This window comes from Streptopelia decaocto, assembly GCF_964273445.1.
Source record: "Streptopelia decaocto genome assembly, chromosome: 1".
NCBI lineage: Eukaryota > Metazoa > Chordata > Aves > Columbiformes > Columbidae > Streptopelia > Streptopelia decaocto.
The window spans coordinates 158,472,460-158,493,182 of NC_138663.1; the positions used below are offsets into that span (position 1 = coordinate 158,472,460).

Consider the following 20,723-nt stretch of genomic DNA (forward strand, 5'->3'; position numbering starts at 1 on the left):
GTCATTAGCAGGTGAGAGCTCTGCCCAGCATTGTGCTTGGCTGTCAGTCCTGCAGAGGACAGGCATCCCATAGCTCTGCGCTGCTCTGCTCAAACCCAGCAGAGTGAGTTTGTTCAGGTTCAGCATCAGCTCTGCTGGATGCAGGAATCATTCCTAGAGGTGTCCGAAACCACCACAGGGTGCTTCCTTCATCCTGTCCTCTGCCAGAGGTTCTTTAAAGGGTGAATACCAGTGTATTGTGTGGGCTCAGGGTTTCAGGGAAGGTTTATGTCGAAGCAGTGGCTTTACACAAAGTCTACATCTGCATGGTTGGCATTAACATCCTGACATGATCTTGAGATGGCCCTGAGGGGTTAACCTTGGGACACCACAGCATGGCTCTCCCCAAGCCTTCTGTTGGTGAAAACAGAACACTTGGTGTTGTGCCAGCTGGACTTGCAGGTGCTTTGGTATCTCTTGGTCTGCTCAGTGCAAAAGCAGCCGAAAGGTTTCTGTACCATAGGTGGCCTTCTGCTCGTGTGTTTGCATTCACATGAAGCAGGGCAGGAGCCCTGTGACCCCGCTAGACTTGTGCTAGCACTGCATCTATGCAACATGTGGAACAAATGGAAAAAGCAATCCTTGAGTGTCCCTGATGGTCACCTTTATGCTATGGGTATATTATTTCTTTTTGATAATGAAAAACAGTGAGTTAAGGAAAAAAAAAAAAAAAGGCTGCTACAGACTTTCGTTTTTTGTACCTTTTTGGAGGAATGGTTTTATGCCCAAAATGTATCTGATCTTATTAATGTCCCGGTGGTTACCCTGTTGTTAAATCCACAATGGTGTGCCAAACTTTTTAGCAGTATTAGAGCTGGTGGGTGGGTGGATGTGGAAGAGGGGACTGGAGAAACAGAAAAAAAAAACCAAGATAGGCTTCTCTTCTTTTATATATGAGTCGGTGGGGTTTCTCTTTTTGCATCTAAGTCAGGTCTGTTGATTCCACTGCTCTTGTACAGCTGTGTCTCCTGACAACAAAAAAGCTGAGTTTTGTTCATTTGAATAGTCCTTTCACCTTCTTTATGCCTGTCTTATGTTTTCCTTTGCTGTCTTTCAGTGTCCCCCATCCATTGATTACTTAATATGATTTCTCATTTCTCATTTTACTTCTTTTCCATTATTACAGATGCTTTATTGGTACTTACAAGGAGGTGATTAGAACTTTATGGATAATTTGTTACTCTGAGCATATGTTGATTGATTTTGGTACACAATTGCAGAAGAGCATTTACTTTAAATACTTTTCTGAAAAGGAAGCATTACACATTCTTGCATTCTGAAAGCAGAATCTTTCCCAATTCAAGGCCTTAGTTTCCAGACCTGTTATGACTGAAGGTAGCGTATAAGAAAAGAAAAAATTTGGCTTAGGAGTCACCTAGAGTAAATATTTCTGGTAGTAAATGAAGTCATGTTACATGCCATGATGCAATGCAAAATAAAATCCTCACGGTGTCATTTTGCAGAGATTTTTTTAGTATTTCTGCACTGAAACTAATTATTTTTTTTGTCAAAGCTATGCTTCCAATATTTAAAGTTTTTATACGCATTCACTTTATCTCCTTATTTAATTGTTTGCTAATTCTGAACCATGACTTTCAAGTGGCTTATACTGAATCTGTAACTGCAAGGTTGGTGTTTTTAATTCATTTTTTGTGGGGTTTTTTAGGCTGAAAATGCACTGGCTGCAGTGCCAGAGGAGAGTCGCTCGGAGGGAAAAATCAGCTTTAAGCTTTACAGAAAATATTTCACTGCGGGAGCAAACTGCTTTGTGATTTTTATACTTTTAGTGTTCAATATTTTGGCACAGGTAAGTTATCAGGAGCCATAAATAACATTAAATGTATTTTGGGTTTGCCTTTTTTTTTTCTTTTTAACATAGTGTTTTGCTTTCTACTGAGATGTTTCATCTGAAATGTTTGGGACCATGGTGGTGTTTAATAATTTTATTATATACTTGATCAAATTTTATATATCAGCATGAAGTTTTGATACAGCATTGAGAGATCTTGTGCCGATCCATAGTGAGGAAGAGGATAGGCAAATATTGTGTATAATGCAGGCTGTAGCAGGTGTGCAAAAGAATTTTTAAACAAGGAAAATGATTTTGGAACTTACTGAAAGAAATGGTGAGCTGAGGAAGCTGCATGGAGATAGCTTATTGCCTTCTTCTCTGTTTCCTGCTGAGAGAGCTTAAATTCATTTCATGGAAGTGATTGGTCTTGGCTGTAAAAAATAGTTGATATATTTAAACATGTTACTTCCTTTTTGATTGTGCTTGAATTGAGTCTGTAGGAAAGATAGCTGAGCAGGATCAAATCTCTGCAGTAGACTGCCCAGAAGTTTAAATTCACGTGAACAGAGGTGTATTTTGAGATAAATGACTGTGTTACAAGTTTGTAGTCACCTCTCAGCACAGAAGGAAGGTGGCAGTAGGAGTTTTTCCCTCCCTCTCTTCTCTGATCCTCCTTCAACCCTGTTTCTGGTAATTATCTCATGTAAACACAAATTTCTGGACTGGTAACATCAGAAAGTTTGTTAATCAAAAAGCATTTTGGAATATCTCTAGTAGCAAATTTAGGAACTGAAAAAATGAGCTCTTTAATGTTCAATTAACATACATTAGGAAGAGCTACTATATTTTGTTTGCTTAAGTGTATTGCTTTCCTTTAGTTTACTATCATGTAAGGTAATTTAAGGTAACTTCTTTCTTTGTAGAGGGTTCTAATGCACCTTCTAATGTGCTTTGCAAATTTCTGCTCATCTTGAAAGACTGGATGGCATGCTTTCCTGAATATGTGATGTTTTCCCAGAGAACATGAAAGAATAGCAAGGAAATTTAATTTTCTAATTTTTTTTTTTCATTTTGTAAGATGATTCTTGTGTTTGCCTCTTTTACTCAAGGTGGCATATGTTCTTCAGGACTGGTGGCTTTCTTACTGGTGAGTTGATGATAGTAACTGGTCAGTTGTTTCTGCCTTTTCAGTCAAGCTGTTCATCTAATAGAAATCATTGTTTAGGTGGTGTGGGGGGAAAACTCCTGCTCTGGGGAAGTCCAGAGTATTCTTGATCTTTTTCTGATCTTCACTCATTTTGTGTGTGGAAAGAAAGTTAAACTTTATGCTGAAGTGTAGCCTGAGGTAGCTTCTATTCATGGTGTGATGCATGACAAATCAGTACATGGGATCTTTTGAACAGAAGATTTCAACAGGGTTGAATTTAGAAATGGTTAAGCGTGCTTATGAATATTTGTGGAATGTGATTTGATGATCCTTATCTTCTGTATGCGTTTCCACAGGGCAAATCATCAAGAAAAGCTGAATGTCACAACAAATGGAAATAATGGAGCAAATGAGACTGAACATCTAGACCTTAACTTTTATTTGGGAATTTACGCAGGTAGTTAAACGTGCACGTGTGTGTGTCTAAAGAACTATTCATTATCTGACCTATAATAATAAACAGTTTTGAGAGGTGTGAAGCAACTGCAGTGTGGGAAAATGTGATTTCAAGCAGTAACTGAGTTATGTCTTAACAGATTAGGAGCCTCAGTCTTGCTTCCTGAGTAAATTAATTTGAATAAATAAAATTAAAAAAACTAATGGAAGAAATAAGTTGAATGCAGACTCTTAATTTGCCTTGCCTGGATTTTGGAAAGTAAACTGGGAATTGAGTATTCAAAAAGTCAGTCACCGTAAGGTTGTGGTTATTGTCTATACTAATAGGCCATTGAGCTAAATCTTCAGTCATTATATGGATGGGCAAGAGGGATTAGAAATGGATCTTCATTCTACGCTGTTGTAAAACTTGGCATGGCCACATTCCTTCTGAAGTGTCATAGGAAAACAACCAGTTTTAAAAAAGCATCCTACAAAGGTATGCAAAGCAGGATGCTTAAAAAACATTTCAATATATTTCAATAGGTAGTCATATGCTTCTGAGTATCCAGAAAAGGGCATTGATCCTTGTATTCAGACATCCGAACATCTTGAAATACTGCTCTGAAATGTAGTAAAAATTGACATAGAAAAATCATGTGTAGAAATATGCTCTCAGACTCTGCTATTTACCATATCTGGTGATGCACAGTTTGGTATGGCATGGTAGTTTATTGATGGAGATGTAAATTATATGTATGAGAAAACAGGTGGAATACCAGAACAACATGCATTGAATGTATTCAGAAACATCTCTCATGGGCGAGAGGCTGGGCTGAGGATTTTTTTGTTTGGGTTTTTTTTGGAACGCCACGTGATCCAAGTGCTTGACTGAAAACATTGTGCTTGGCCTGGGAAACCACAATTTAGGAGCCAGATAAACTTGGCTCATATTTTCTTGGTGTAATGTCTTATTTCATGAGCTGTTTCAGTGGACTGCACAGTATGATTAAGTGTGGGAAACTTGGCTTTCTCTGGCCATATAACCTAAACCACATTATGGAAAATTTTATCCTTTAAGGCAAATTTTGTTCTAGATAGTGTAACAGCAAAAGTTACCTTTATATTGGAATGTTCAGATGGCTTGGTGAGATATTTGCAGCAGTTGGACAAACAGCATTGAGTTACCTACACAAAATTATAAGTGAAGTTTAAAAAGTTATAAAAAGACAATACACTTCATATGAAGTATGTAATAACCTAACTTGCCCCCTTCTATAACCTCTGTAACTGTGTAAAATAATGTAACATTTGTATTTATGATTCTCAGTGTTAGGAAAAAAAGAATAACTGTGTTAGTTCCTTCCAATTCCTTTTTGTTTCTATGAGACAAAGATTTAGAAGAGTAAAATTTCTGTTAATGGGAAACCCCACTGGCGAGAAGTGAGGTACCAATTCCACACCTTTTCTGTAAAGTGAGCGTGCAAAGAGCCCTTGTCTCTCCCACACCGAGATGGTGAGCTCGTAAACAGAGGGAAAGCAAAAACCTTCAGCGTGAGACAGGCTGGATGAGGGACTTGAAAGTAAGTCTCCTTCCTCCCCTTTTTGCCAGCCATTAGGTCTTTTCAGGTGTTTTGTTTCGTGAGGGTTGTGCCAGCAGCTTCCAGTGGCTTCCACACCTGAGTGCAGTTGTACCAAAATGTGGGGTTCCCAGGATGTGCTCCCTCTGCTCCCACAGGCTGCTCTTAGGCGTGGGCTCTGCCACAGCCTCCTGCCTCATACCCCTTTGCTCCCTTTTTGCATGACCCAGCTTTCCTGCTTGGATACATGCTCTTGGAAAAGTTGTTTTCCTGTACTTGGCCCAAAATACAGCAATCAGGACAAGGCAAACAAGCTCTCATCCCGGCCATGTTGTGTTTTTTCTTAAAAACAGCACCGTGTAGAATGTGATCCATAAGCTGTGAGGAGATGCATGCGATAGGGATACCTTTTGTTGCATGCTGGGGAGGATACAGCATTAAAGAGGATGGAATAACTGATTGACTTAACCACATCACATAACTTAAAACCTCACTCTTACCCACTGTTACTATAGCTGTTCCTGAATTATGTCAAGTTTTAACCTGTCCTTAGAACAGGCAATGTTTTATGTTGACAGTTAGGGTCTAACTTCAGGATGTCCTCAAGGCCTGAGCATCTGGGCTTGTGGTGGCCGTGCTTCGTTTCTGGAGCAGATCACCTGGAGTCTGGAAGCACTGCCAGATGTAAGGTTAACACCTTTGCTGTTCACCTTCATTGACTGGGAGTTTGGGCAGCCACACTGGAGATCACACACAGCAAACAGAGCAGCAGCAGCGATCTCATAATTCTTTCCATCTTTTGCCCTCCGGCACCCCTGTGTTGTGAGTGGACATGTGCCCAGAAGAAAGACAAACAATCCGCAGACCAATTCCCTAGAAGGGCTCTGCTTCACATGGCATAAGGGATGCATCTTACACTGTGTTCAAGAATACACATAATTTAAATGATTTGATGTAGTTTACAAGGGGAAGAATGGCATGAGTGGTTTGGGCTGATTGAGAATAACTCAAGGTTGTCTCTAAATAGCCATGTATATATTACTTGGTTAATACCTGCTGGCAAATGTTGAATCTTCACAGTGACCTCTGCAAGCCACAATTATACATGGCACTGTGAAATTAATTTCTTAGCAGAGATGTTATGCAGGAGGTTTTAATACAGATTTATTTCGTGGTTTAACAGACATTTCCTACATTTACATAAAGAACCAATTCTTTCAAGCCGAAAAAGAGAAATTGTTTAAATTGATGAGATGATAGTAACTGAAATTAGTGTACAAATATAAGATATTTATGTTCTGCACTCAGTCTGAGTACCTAGGCTTAAATTTGAATTCTTGCCATATACAGAAGTCAACAAAATCTGGTTTTAGTTCAGTTTTATTTATAAATTCTTTTCCTTGTAAAAGATCCATATCTGTATGCATGCTTTGTGGTTTTTTCTTTATTTCAGGTTTAACGGTGGCTACAATACTGTTCGGCATAATAAGAAGTCTTCTGGTGTTTCAAGTTCTTGTTAATTCCGGTCAGAATTTGCACAACAAAATGTTTCAGTCCATTTTGAAAGCTCCTGTCTTGTTTTTCGACAGAAATCCTATAGGTAAGGTTAATAGTAAGAAACCTCTTAACACTTAATATACCTCATTGATCATGTTGACTATACTATTTCTGGACTATTACGATATTACAATATTTTTGCACATTTGTGGCTTTTGTTTTTGGTTTTTTTTTTTTTTTTTTCTTCTTTTATTCTAAATTTAACAGCATGGTCTTTTTAAATTTATAAAGTCAGAACAGTGACTACTTATTGATGGTTGATGTTGCTCTCTTCAAATACAGTGTACAGAAAAGTGAATTACATGTGGCTTTGGTGTGGCACATTGACCTGCTAGTTGGTTTGCTGTTCTAATTCAGTTACACAGAGGTGTATTCCATATGCTGAACGCATATGCATGCATTTTGTGGGGATGCCTTCTACTTTTCTTTGAAAGCTTAACCCCAACAATTATTTGCCCTTCTAAAAGTTAATTTTAAGCATGTGTGGTAATTCAGAGTTTTGATTTAATGATTGTAACGGTATATAGGGATGGCCTTATTGTTTCAGAGAAATAAGTGATATTTCAGGAGAAAAATACTCACGTGAAGAAAAGGTTCATGTCTATAATGTGGTGAATGAAACATGTATAATTTCCCCTTGAAAAAAAAATCTACAACTGCAGAATGTAAGGCTGTGTTACATAGTCTACTTGGACTGAGTCTGTGGTAGTGTAAATTCAAGATCACTGCGAAGGATTAGAAGTGAAGCCATAAGCTCAGGGGACAGGTTAGTGGAGAGCTAGTGAGAGCACATGTATCAGAAGAAATCATGGTACTGATGGGGTTTGTTGTCAGGTAGGCAGGGATTTTCCTCTTCTCTCTCTCTTTTTTTTATTTTCTTGTGTGTGCACAGCATATGCAGTAACTGTATTTTTGAGGGAATACATAATCATCTTATGAGACTGCCCATAAACCTGGCTCATCATGACAAACTAAGAACTACAGAGTAAACACCAGGAACAATGTGGAGTAATAAATACCAGTTTGCTTTGTAACATACTGTGAAGCTCAAATTAGCAGGACTTTGTAAAAGTGACATTCATAAAACCTGCCTATCACTGATATTCACACACTGTCATGACTTACAGATGTGTGTTCCTATTTATCAGCAGATATTGTATAATAGAAGATTAACTTCAGTGTGCATATATTTCTTTCTCTGTGTCTTTCTTTTGGTCATGGTAGCATACAAAGGTACTGCTGTACTGATCTGTACTTCTTTTGGAAAAAGAAAAGGGAAAAGATGACATCTGAAAGGATGTTCAGAGATGCAGCATGTAGCAGTTGTGAAATTCTGCTTTTAACATTTATGTTTCATTGTCTGATTTACGGGTTTTTTTACTGTCTCTTTATATTTTAGAACTTGAGATGCTTTTTTTTGCATTGGGGTAAGATTTAAGTAGAAATATTTTTTTTTCTTTTTTTTTTTTTTAATATGCCTTATTATAAAAGACTAAAAAGAAACTGAAATTATTAAAGGCTTTTACTAGGGCTGTGATTGTAATAGCCAAGCCAAATTATTAGTTATCATATTCCATATTAACCAAGCTGCTACTGCAGTGTCAGATCTGTCATTTAAACATCCAGGGTATTCTCAGTATTTGTGTGAGGTCTCGTAAGACCTGAGCAGAAGCAATTGCTGAACCGACTTTTTGCTGTTTTATTTATCCAAAAATAATCAGCAATTAAAAAATGCCACGGTCAGTATTTTGAACACACAGTGATCCATGTTCCAAAGTTGAGTAAGGAAACCTAAATAAATAGACAACCCAAACTCCCAATAGTTCTTATTGGGGAAACAGACTAATGAGCAGCATCAGGGAGTCGACATGAGGAAATGGAAATACGTGGTGAATCATGACATGTCTGTCAGCTCCAAACAGTGTAGTTCTAATCAGTCATGCTGAATAAATGAAATGACTTATTTGTAAAAAAAATACGCTTTGTGAGTCAGTTTAGGCACAAGCCCAAGATCTTTCTTTACAGATTGCAATAGCAATATATAGGGAGGGGAAGGTTGTAAAGGAAATAGTAATGAGCATCTTACACAGATGGTATAAGAATTCGAATATATTTTTGGAAACTGGATTACATAGCAGAGACAGAAGAGGAATGTGAGGACCCCTCTCCTTTCCCCCTTCCCACCCAAAAATATTTGTATGTACACAGATTTCACCTTTCTGTGATTTGGCATAGATATAAAAATAGTTAGATGTTACTGCTTTAAGTATGTTTTATGTTAGAAGAACCTTATTAATAAAAGGCTGTCTCTTTCTTTCTTAAGCACTAAAACTAAACCTATTGAGCTGATAATCCTAAGTGACTGAAGCTTATTGTGTTATCCCGCATTCAGAAAGAATGATCAGATATTTATGACTGAAATCCAAATTTATCAGTAGGTATCTGTACAAGATCACTTAAACAGCCGTAGTAGAAACTTGATGGGAAGTTACAGATTACATGGTTGAATTTGAAGATTTCTCACATCTGACTTGTCTGCATTTGTTGACAGAACTTGTTTATTTTTTTGAGTTTAGAATGTTAATTCTTTCTGTTGAAACTTCCTTTGTTCTTCTATCCAAATTCCAGTAAAGGAATTGCATGTATGTCAAGGTATCTGTAAAGAGGAAAATGTGGAGGTTTCCTGCTTCATAGTGAATGCTTTATATATTCCTCTTCATGTGTCACTTGCAGGAATAAAAGGGTTGATTTCTGTGCACGTCTAGCACAAGAGGGCAGCATGATCTGTTTTATCCCAGTCTAGCATTGCAACAGCTTGTTAGAAGGATAACAAAATGTATCTGTTATGTTTTTAGAGATTATATTTGAGGAGGGAATTTTCAACCTCACTACTGAGCAATAGTAATGTGGTTCTGTGAAGCTGTCCCCATTATCTGCAAGTATAATATTTTCTCTTAATCTCTTACACGGTCAGCTTTTCAGCTTCACGTAATGCTGAGTCCAGGAACTTTGCTGGCTTTTTGATTTGCAGCCAAAAGTCAGACAACCCTATAGATTCTAATGCCTTGGTCCTGTCAAGGAGATCTTCAGCCATTATTGCTTTTTAATTTATTTTTCGAGATCTTTGTAACATTTCAAACAAATTTGATAGAAAGCTGGTTAAAAGGAACCAGGACTTCTGCAGCAGTGACTTGAATTGGGAGTTCCCTCTTTTGAAATTAGTTTCTTATTGATAGTTTAGGAAATCCTAGTTTTGACAAGCTTCAGGATTTGATTCAAGATTACTTGCTTAGCTTGTAAATGAATTGTTCTTTTCTGGGATTTGGGGAAAGAGATTTCTTTAGAGAAGCGATGCTAATGTGTAACTGCATCACTTTCAGTAATGGTAGTTTTACTGGAGATTGTGTGTAATTCTGAATTGCATTGAGTTTAGGAAACTGAAACCTGCTGCTGCTGTGCTGATGGGTGCTGTAAGAATGAATGAATGATATGCATGAATTTGTTCAGATAAAATAGGAATCTCTTCCCCCTCCATAGGTCTGTCTAAAATTCAAATTGAACCAGAGCCACTACAGACATACATGTGAAAAATCTAGCTTTTTTTTTTTTTTTAAATTGTATGTCTCCAAACTCTTGGTTCTGACAGTTCACAGAGGGAGGAGAAATATTTTGGCAGATGTTACAGCATTTCTGGCCTTCCTAGAAATAGAAAGCACTGAATTGTGTGATAGTTGTCCTCTACCTGTTAAATTAGCAGATTTTTCTATCCCCACAAATGCTTTGTGGAAGCTGTGAATAAATGTTGATCCCTTTGGGTGCTCATCCAGACTTTGAGGTTTGACCGGATTATAAAGAGAAATAGTCTCCTGTCTTGGCAGCCAGGAATGACATACCAAACTGATAGCTAATAGCAGCATATAAAAGCAAACTCTGAATATTAAAAGATAAAAATGTGAAAGAAAGCTGTTGTTATAATGAAGAGTTTGTTTTTCTTTAAGGCATAAGGATTTTAATTACTGTGTTCATAAATCAAGTGTTGAAACACCTATAATTTGACAGAGAAAGTTTCTTTGTAGGATTAAAAGCATGTTCATCAGCGCACAAGTGCCTATCTGCATTTTATCTGACAGAAGAGTCAAATGGGCTATGTTGTTAACGTATTTAAACCATATAATATTTGCAACAAATATGACATTTCAGCAGTCTGAAAATTACAATGCTGATAATGAGGTTGTTAAATTATACTCTATCAGTTGGATAGTGAAACTGCTGTAGTTAGTGTACATTAATGTGTGCTTGTTCACACAAGCGATTCTGCTGAACAAGTAGCATGTTTAAACAAGAAATACTGGTCTTAAACCCTGTGATTTACAGTAGGTGGTGTTTTGGCATATCATGCAGTTAACAAGGCAAAGCTTCATTTTAAAATATTTCATTTGTAGTCTCATTCATCACTGATATAAATATTCAGTAGCGATGCCAGAAAGTGTATTGTGTTCCTATTTGACTCAATGACTCAATTGCTTCCTTTTTTTTCAGAAACAAGATCTATGCTATCTTTCTGATACAGTTTTCAGATATTTCCTTGTGGTCAAGATGCATTCTGTGGGATTGTGAAAAACTATACCAGCTCTTATGACAGCTTTCATGTTCTCTTCAGCTAATACAAAAAATACATTGTCTTTAAAGCAGCAGAAGCTTTGTTTTTTTTACTCTCTGTGCAGAGCTCTGAAGAACGTTAATGTGTGCGCAGGTTTGTTCGTTTGTGTTGAAAAGAAGTCCCTATAGGACTGCCTTTTGTTGTGAAATAAAAACACAGATTCTGTCTTCCGTGTTGGTAATCACTTACATTTGTTGTCATTAAGATGGCAACACAATAAGTTCCATCAATCATCAAGATCCTTAACAACCGCACAGCGTTGTAAATATTATGTTTGGGTGTTTGAGTGGAACAGCTCCTCACTGAAGTAGGTGTGGTAGTAACCTGTTAGGTTGCTACATGTGTTTTTAAAAAAAAAAGACTTTAATGTTTTTTCATATAACAATGGCCATATGTACTTTAAACCTTATCAGGGCGTGATTATTAAATGATATTTTGTGGGAGTTGCTCATTTACTGTTAGTGTTATCGGGCTTTTGTTAAGAGTTTAAATAGTCTTATGCTTCCATGTGTTTTATCACCATTATGATTCTGTCAGGAACCTTATGAAGTTGATTGCTATAGGAGTAGTATTTAAAGTTAGCAAACACTGCTCTGGAGTTATGTTTACGTTTATCATCTATTAGCATAACTCAATTCAACCCTATCCTATTTTTCTCTGCAATCATAATTGAATGAAACCTGGCCATAAACTGATGAGACAAGCCCATTACATTTTCAGTTCACCGAGTCAGTGCTCACCCTATTTACGCTTAATATGGGAGATAAAATTAAAAGGTTTACAGAAAAGCTGTTTGTAGGAGGGGACGGGACGTTATTTGATAGGGAAATAGCGTGAAGCTTGTACTGACAACCACTTCCAAGCGCAGTCTCCTGCTTTCCTGGCACAAGATTTCACGTCCCTTCACAGAGATTTTCTATCTTCTTCACATTAGGATCCCCTGGTGGGGAAAACGGCCTGCTGCGAAACTCATTTCTGACCATATGCTGACCTGCCCAGATACTGCAAAGTCTGTTTTTTCTTTTTTCTTTTGCTAAAGCAGCTACAGAGAGAGCTGCTCTCGCCCCACCTCAGCTAAGCAAAAAGGAGGCATGGCGGAGTTGAATAAGACAGAGAAACCTAATTAGAAGTATTGGCTTTAGAAGACTGCACAGAATGTGCAAATGTGGCAAGAGAGTAAAAATGGAGTGACGTTTTAGTCTCGCATAAATGGCAGACTATTTGATGAGATTTGTGGCAAGGAGGTTGATTGGAGATGCTCAGAAACAGAGGGAGAGACTGCAATAATATTGATGCAAAAACTGTGAGGGGCTTAAAAGAAGGCGTAGCTGGGGTGATGCAGCTGTAAATTATAAGCTTCTGGAGATAATCTGAAGGATAGAGGATTCTTTTGCTCTTGATAAAAACTGTTTTAAATATATACCTTTTTTTTTTTTTTCTTTTTTGTGCTTAAAATGGGTGGATGCTGCTGTGACTCTTGTGGATAGTGGGGACTGGAGGTGTTACACGGACAGGACCTCCTCTTGCTGTTTGTGGATGCTTGTTGTGGGTGGGAAGTATTTTTGAGAAATGACGAAAAATTTCTCGAAACCCCACTTTGATTCCACCTTGGAACAAGGTGGAAGCGTTTCCAAACCCAATTATTTTGGGGAAGAGCAGAGCAGGGATAACAAATAGCCAGGTGGCATATGTAGAATGTGGGGAAGGAACCCAGTTCTCCTCCCTCTCTAGTTTCATATGGGCCTTGAACATCTGTCTCCCCCATCCCAGGTGAAAGCCCTGCATGTCAGGCTCTTGGCTCTTCTGTGCTCCTTACCATGCCATAACCTCTCATTGCTGTCCCTTACAGACACAGTTAAATCACTGTGGTGTTTGCAGAATAAACAGCCCATTTTGATATTAAGTTTTGGTTTTGTTTTTTTTAATATGAATGGCTGTAAATTAAAAGAAAGCAAAGGCTATCACAGTGCAAACTCATTTCATTAGTTCTTCTGCTTTATGCTGCACAGAAATCTTTCTCCCAGATGATCCTAGGTAATCTGCACTGCAGCATCTGCATGAATTAATTAGTCTGTTTTGGTTTTGAGTTTGTTTTTTTTTGTTTTCAGATTGCCAGCATCTTGCAGATTATGCAACAAGTGAAGATTAGTTTGTGCCTGTGGTGATCTTGGAGAGTGTTTGGGAACAAAAGGCACTTCTTCATCCAAAATTAGTATTTTAGTGTCGAAAAGAATGGGTGTCGTATGTGGATCTGCCTCTTCTGACAATCCAGAATAAGAACTTAAGGACAGAAATCAACAGTTAGGGAAGTGGAGGTATTGAATCAAGGTTGATTTTAGTGTGCTGTTCAGTTTAAAAAATGCAAATGTGATAGAGTTATTTACTAAGCTACTTGCAGATAGTACAAGACAACATTACTTGCTTGCTTCCATCCTGTCTTCCTTAGGTGTTCTTATTTTTTCTGTAAGAATCAGTAGGTACTTTGACAGAGGTTTTTTTGTTATGTATTCACATGAACACGTATGCAGGACCTCTTTCAGGTTTTGATTTCTGATGGTAATGTTATATTTGAAGGAGGCAGCATTGTGACAAGCTGGATATGTTGACAGCCACCAGTCTTAAGAGAACTTCACAAAGTATTTTAAAACAGCATCAAGCATGTGAAAAGCATTCTTTTTTGTTTTATTAGTTACTGGACAATAGTCCTGTAATTATAATAGTGGTATGTAATGGACAGTAATTATTGCTTGTGACAATACCAGGCTTGAGGTAGGTAGCTTCAAACTGGAAACTGCAGGTTCATGGAGGTTTGTTTTAATGATAATTAAAATTTGGGTTCTTGTTGAGCCATTCCTAGGTGACTGTCGTTTGCATATTTTGTTGCCGTAGCTTTTGACTTCCGCTTGAGCAGAATATATAGTTGTGGTGGTCCCTAATGAGAGGTTGTGGAGTGAGGAGATTACTGCAACGTCTGGAGAAGCTGAGGCTGCTTTAGCCATGACTCATCTAATGCTGGTAAGAAATGGTGTTCACTGAGTCAGCATACAAAGCGGGCTGGCTGGTATATGGGAGAAAGGCGTCAAAGTCTTTATTCTCAACTGTTCGGTTCAGAATAGAAGTGCGTTGTGTGTTAACTAGGTGGATTTGGTTTTGTGTTTGACTTTTCAGTGCTGTAGAAGACTCGCGAATGATGACTGACCTGCTTGTCTTCTGATTGTAGCATCCCCTCATTCGCTAATTTAGAAAAAGAATATAGAGGTCACTAATACTCCTCCAACTGGAGCTTTTATCATATGCTCCTGGTACAACATTTATGACATTTGTAAACTCGAAGTTTAAAGTTAAACTCCTCATATCACAGAATCACAGGATGTTAGGGATTGGAAAGGACCTCGAAAGATCATCTAGTCCAATCCCCTTGACGGAGCAGGAACACCTAGCTGCGGTTACACAGGAATGTGTCCAAGTTGGTTTTGAATGTCTCCAGAGAAGGAGACTCCACAACCCCCCTGGGCAGCCTGTTCCGGTGCTCTGTCACCCTCACCGTGAAGAAGTTTCTTCTCAAATTTAAATGGAACCTCCTGTGTTCCAGTTTGTACCCATTGCCCCTTGTCTTATCATTGGTTTCTCTGTCCACCAGCATGGCATTGCTAGTTTTCACCCGCTGTGTACCTGAATTTATCCTCTGCTTTCTGTGTCTGGGAATGCTACTCTCCTATCTCTCCCAGCTCCTTTACACTATCTGCTCCATATGTCCTGCCCACTTTCAAGTATAATTCTTTACAAGCCTCTGTTAGTGTTGGGGCACAGACTGCAGAATAATCTGAAGGTGCACGGAAAACTAAGAAGGTGAACATTTGGAACATGGACATTATTGCTGGCAATTATAAGGTATAACGGATAGAGGACAGATGACCTAACTCTTTTCTTCCTTGGTTTTCTTTTCATCAGATGTGAGGAGATTTCTCCATGTGTGTGGTAAACCTGTTTTTTCTCAATGAAGTTGTTGTCTGTTTAATATGCAAATGATGCAATACAGAATATTACTAATTCATGCGTAGGCAAGAAAAAACCCTCTCCTTTGTGGTAAGCTTCCCTTCATTGGGAATACATGTTCCTTTGTCCCTGCATGTGTTTATTTCTCGGCATAATTTCATGTTCATCAGTTTGAAAGTTCAGAACCCAAAATAGATACAGTTCAGTCTAAGTTTTCAGACAAAGTTCCTACATCTGTTTTTAAGATGTCATAAGGAATTTCTCAGACAGGAAGACTGTTCCTGCCCCATCCTTTCTAGAACATACCCAGAGGACAGTAAGTGGTTAGATGCTGGGGGGCATATGCTCAGTGCTGTTTTTTTTCCCCTCTGTCTTTTTTTTTAATATGAGCATTTAAAGCTGCAAATAAACTTTACACTATATCATTAATCTCTTCTTCCAGTGTGCCTATTTTATGTTTAGAAACTGTCATTCTGGTCTTCAGGGGGAAAGCAGCGAGTGTCTGTCTTCACTTAGAGAGATTTGGTTTAGAATGTTAAGTGTTTTGTATGCAGTGATCTTCTCATTACATGGGATAATGAACAGTTTTAGAAGTACTGGTGCTGTCTGCCACTCATGTTTGCTGTTTCTTCCCTCTCTCTGAAAGAGGGAATATATCCTTAATGCTGGGCAACATAATGAAGAACCTTCTGGTTTTGTTATGACCCATAAACAGGAGTAAATCTGTGTATGGCCTAATGAGGCAGGAGCCTAACTTTCAGTTTACAGAAGAGAAACTAAAAGCAAACTGAAGTGCTAGGGTTCCTGTGCCTGTTTTAGACCAGATTTGTTATGTGGCACTTACTTGGTTAAGCTAGTGTTAAGTGTAAAGTACAAATGGCATCTTTGTTATGGTAAGGTTATCCTTTCAGTAATAGAGGTTAAGGGTTCAGTGAGTAAAACATACAATTTTCTGGCACAAAATAATAGAATTTCTTCAAATCCATGATTGTTTCTATTTTCTAGCCATTTAGGATTCCATTTTGAAGAGCGTGTATGACCAGGCAAAGAAGGATATTCGCAGTGGTTAACATTAGCCTAAGTTTACTGTGTACATGGCAGAGAGGCAGGCTCTTTCAGGGCATTATGGAGAGCAGCAATGTTAGGCTTTGGCTCTAAATCCTGCTGGAGAAGAGCTGTCTTTCCTACTGACTACAGTGTCAGGGTACCCAGCTATCTGTGTGCTTAAGGATGGGTATCTTAACATCTCCAGTATTCTGAATTTACCACTAAATTTAAGATAAAGGAATTAACCATAATGTTCATATTTATTTTCATACACATATATACAACATATATATTAAAATATATAAATACGTAAACCCCATATGTTTTGTTTGATGTTAGTGTAATGCTTCTCTCCTTTCTCCCTTCCTTCATTCCCCAGTCTCCTATTAGAAGAACAATTCTCCCTCCCCCCAGTCTGAACAATCAGCCAAAAGTAAACAATTACTGTTAGCCTTCCAGAATATTTCTGGTATTTCCTGACTAAAAAATGGTAAAATGGTTTCAGGAAGAGTTGGTTGTAGTTACCTTTAGTCAGCTAATGTTCCCTTACTGTTGGATGCTTATTTAGGACAAAAGATATCTGTAGAAATCTCTGCAAATTGAAAGCACCAGAACTGTGAAATATAGATGGTCTTAGCTTTAGAATTGTCATCCTTTTTTCCTATTGAACTAACAATATAGAAGGAACATTTTTTGTCCCCAATATTTTTAACAGAAAACTAGTTATACCAGACTTGTTTTAATACTAAGAAATCTTTTCTAATACTAAGGAATCTTATCTAACGAGCGCTTTCAAAATAAAACTAAATTTGAGAGAAGAAAGTGCCTTGAGGTCTTTGTAAAGCTGACAAGTTTTAATATTCCAAATATGTAGTGACAATTATCTTTTTTCGTAATTAAGCTACGAGTATGGTTTAATATTGAATTCAAAGCCATTCACTAAATGCTGCTTATATATTTAAACCCCCAAAAATCCCCAACAGAAAAAAGGGAAAAAACAATCCTAACTTTTTTTTTAATTGAGATAAGAAAAAATTAACTCTGCTGCACCTCAATTTAATGACCAGTGTTGCTCAGCTACTACCGAAGGCTTAAGGAACAGTATTTAGAAGTGATTGTTCAGAAATAAGTGTTTCCCAAAGATTATGAAGGCTTATACAGATGATTTTGTTCACCTGCTGAGTGCTCGAGAGTAGAAATGTCCAATCTGACACTTTGCAGAAGTGTTTGTTTGCTTAAAAAAAAGAAACATTGCTGTGGAAAAATAGGATTTTGTTCTTTTCCCATTTTAGCCATGCAACAAAGCAATATTATTATGTGCTTTTAATAGAGACATGGACATTTTATGAAATGCAAAATCCCAAGTTTCTGAAATGATCTGAGATGTCTTCAAGTTAAAAATTAGTCCTGTGAGCACTGCTTAATTTGTTAAAACCTTTGTGTTTGTACTTCTGTTGTTTGTACTTCTCATGAGATGCAAGACGTACAAATGCTTCTTGACTGCTTTCTATTAATTATAAAGTAAAACATGGCGGTGTTTTGAATAGAAGTCTTATGTATTTTTCAATTAAATGGGCAGAAAGGGAACAGGTTAGTCCTATGGTTCTTGGAAAAAGAAAAGGATATGTTAATTCTTTGACTCTGTGAGGAGGAGATGGCAGAGTATTATCCCAGCTGGTGACTTCCAGCACTAAAATAGAAGAGAGTTTGCAAACTTCTTTGGGTTGTATGTGAATTACCACAGAGTAAGTGTGATGGCTTTCAGCATGGAAGAAAAAGGCTTAAAAGGCCCTTCACACCCCTTAGATTTGGCGTACAGCAATGATTAACACTTGTCTTTCATCTCATCTTTAAAGGGATGGTGGTTCTTCATAATGGAGCTTGACCAGCAGGATAGACAAAGTCTGCTGGTGGTGTGAGAGGAGGTGTGATGGGTGTAACGCTTCCTCCTTAGGCCAAATTTGCCTTGTGCTATACGCCTTTCTGCTGTAGTACCAAAGCAATCAGAGAGGAATCAGAGCAAGAAAGGCAGTTATTTTGATTAGTGAATTCTAGACTATCCTCAAAGGCTCTGATACTTCGATCTAATTCAGTCTTCTATTTTTTGTTGATTCTTCCAAATGCTTCAGACTTAATCAGACAAAAGCCTCTTTCTTCACAATTGTCAAATTTCATTGAATCTCAAGTCTTGGTGATAGAGCTTAATTGTCAGCAAAATAAGTCTTGGTTTCTGTAAATTGTTTGATCCTCAATTGGTTTAGAAGTGACAATATACTTTCTTTTACTGGGTTTAGATATTGTTTCCATGTGGCATATGGAGCAAAGTTGGACCAACTAAAGAAATTATTTCAATTGTCTTCTGTCAGGAAGGCTTAGTCAAAGAGCTTAGTCTCAGATCCTTTAAAGTTCAAGCATCTGCCACTAGGGGCAAAAATTATTTTCCTGTAGGCATTCATCTTTTATTGTAGATTTACTGTGCTGCTTCACTTGGCTGATAATCTAATTTAAACCTCAGAGATGAGTCATAGCTCCTCAATGGGATTCACAGCTAGTTTAAATTCTCTCATGTCAGAAACTTTCAGTTCTCCCAGGAACTCTTCTCTGAGCATAATGGTCCTTTGGGTATCTGAATGCACTGAGTAAAAAGAATGTGACCCATGCAAGCAGTAACACTTCAGGGATATTGTTTTGCAACATACCTCAGGTTTTGTTTTCAATATTTATTTGGGTTTCTAGTTTAGGTAAGTTGCGATGTCTTATTTAATTTAGGGTCTAATTGGACCAAGGGTTCCATTGAGGACAGACTTCTGCAGTATGAGGGTGGTATCCCACTGAAGTAAGGAACCTTCTAGAAGAGGCAACAGATCTCACCACATGATCATGTGCCGTACTAGCGACTTTTGTTTCATAGGATCAGCACTTTCTGTACCAACTGTGATATGACAGTTTTCCAGAAAAACACCAGATTATGAAAGAATACAAAACCTAGATATCAGGAGACATTTCAGTTTCCTTTCTTTGGGAAAACAAAACAAACAAACAAACCCCCACTTTTCCAGAAGGTCCTGAAAGGTTTGAGAGTGATCCAAACACTTAAACTTGTCTGTGACCTCTTCCTGAGAGCAGGACAGCTGTGTAGTTGACCACTACGAACTTAAGGAATTGAATGTTCATATTTGGAATGTGAACTGCTATTTAAGGACTTCCTCTCCAGAGCCAGTCAAGGACAAAATACACATTCAGAAAGTTAAGAGGCGTTGTAAATACCATTCAGCTGTGATGAAAAGTTTATTGAATGCTTTTCATATGCATTCTAAACGACATTTTTGAAAATCATCAGAGCCAACATTTGTTCTCTAAAATAATAATTAAAAATCTACAATGCTTAGTTGTTGCTCATTAATACTCTGTAATATTAATAGTGGTTGAGTTATTGACACAATTTTGCCTTCTGGGTTTTTTATTTTGCCTTTTGGGTTATTTTTGTTTGAACTTATATGTTTGGTTTTTGTATGTTTTAATGATGTATCCACAAATTGATCCAGAAAGAAGTTCTGTGCTCATGCTGGTTTTTTGAAAGGGAAAGGAGAAACGCAAGATGTTTTTCTGTCATTTAATTTTGTTATTATATGCATGCTTTTCCATTTTAATTCTGCGTTATCGGAGATTGTTTTAATGCTGTTTTTAATGCAGAATAACGGCAAAGCAGTTGTTTTAAAATGTCTGAGATCAGACTATGATCAGTGATTATTTGCAAAATTTGGTGTGTATATTTCAAACTATAACTTGTGCTTTAGGTCCATGAGAGTATTTTATAGTGTTTTTCAGTGTAAAACACCCTTCCTGTAGCCTTTATAGCTCATGTATACTTACTGTCGTTCGCCTACCTGGTGCTTTGTATCACTCTGCATTTACAAAGCATTAATTCAGGGATTCTTCTACTATACGTATTGGAAACAACTAGTGTTGACCTTCTTACTTGCTTGGTCCCAAACTCCTCCACGGTTCCTAGCCTGTGCCTTGCCGTGTCAGGCTTCAGGCTTTGGTTGTTGTGTGGCATGACGTGTCCAGCTCTGGAGGCCTCAGCACAGGAAAGACACAGGTCTGTTGGAGAGGGGCCAGAGGAGGCCACAGAAATGATCAGAGGGCTGGAACAGCTCTGCTGTGAGGACAGGCTGAGAGAGTTGGGGTTGATCAGCCTGGAGAAGAGGAGGCTCCAGGGAGACCTTATTGTGGCCTTTCAGTACTTAAAAGGGGTCTGTAAGAAAGATGGGACAGACTTTTTAGCAGGGCCTGTTGTGACAGGACAAGGGGTAATGGTTTTAACCTAAAGGAGAGGAGATTCAGGCTAGACGTGAGGAATAATTTCTTTACGAGGGTGATGAAACACTGTCCCAGGTTGGCCAGAGAGGTGGTAGATGCCCCATCCCTGGAGACATTCCAGGCCACGCTGGACGGGGCTCTGAGCAA

The 20,723-nt window shown here is 38.0% G+C and overlaps 1 protein-coding gene across 3 annotated transcripts in view; it reads left to right on the forward strand.

The window, feature by feature from the left end:
• The window catches only part of ABCC4 (ATP binding cassette subfamily C member 4 (PEL blood group)), a 155,522-nt gene that overhangs the window by 54,848 nt on the left and 79,951 nt on the right, over positions 1–20,723 (forward strand). For 2 of the 3 annotated variants that reach the window (XM_082076216.1, XM_082076218.1), the window contains exons 16-19: positions 1,706–1,846; positions 2,941–2,978; positions 3,335–3,435; positions 6,447–6,593. In XM_082076216.1, coding sequence (XP_081932342.1) covers positions 1,706–1,846; positions 2,941–2,978; positions 3,335–3,435; positions 6,447–6,593 — 427 coding nt within the window. The remainder of the gene's footprint in view (positions 1–1,705; positions 1,847–2,940; positions 2,979–3,334; positions 3,436–6,446; positions 6,594–20,723) is intronic. The other variant, XM_082076217.1, reaches the window with a different exon arrangement.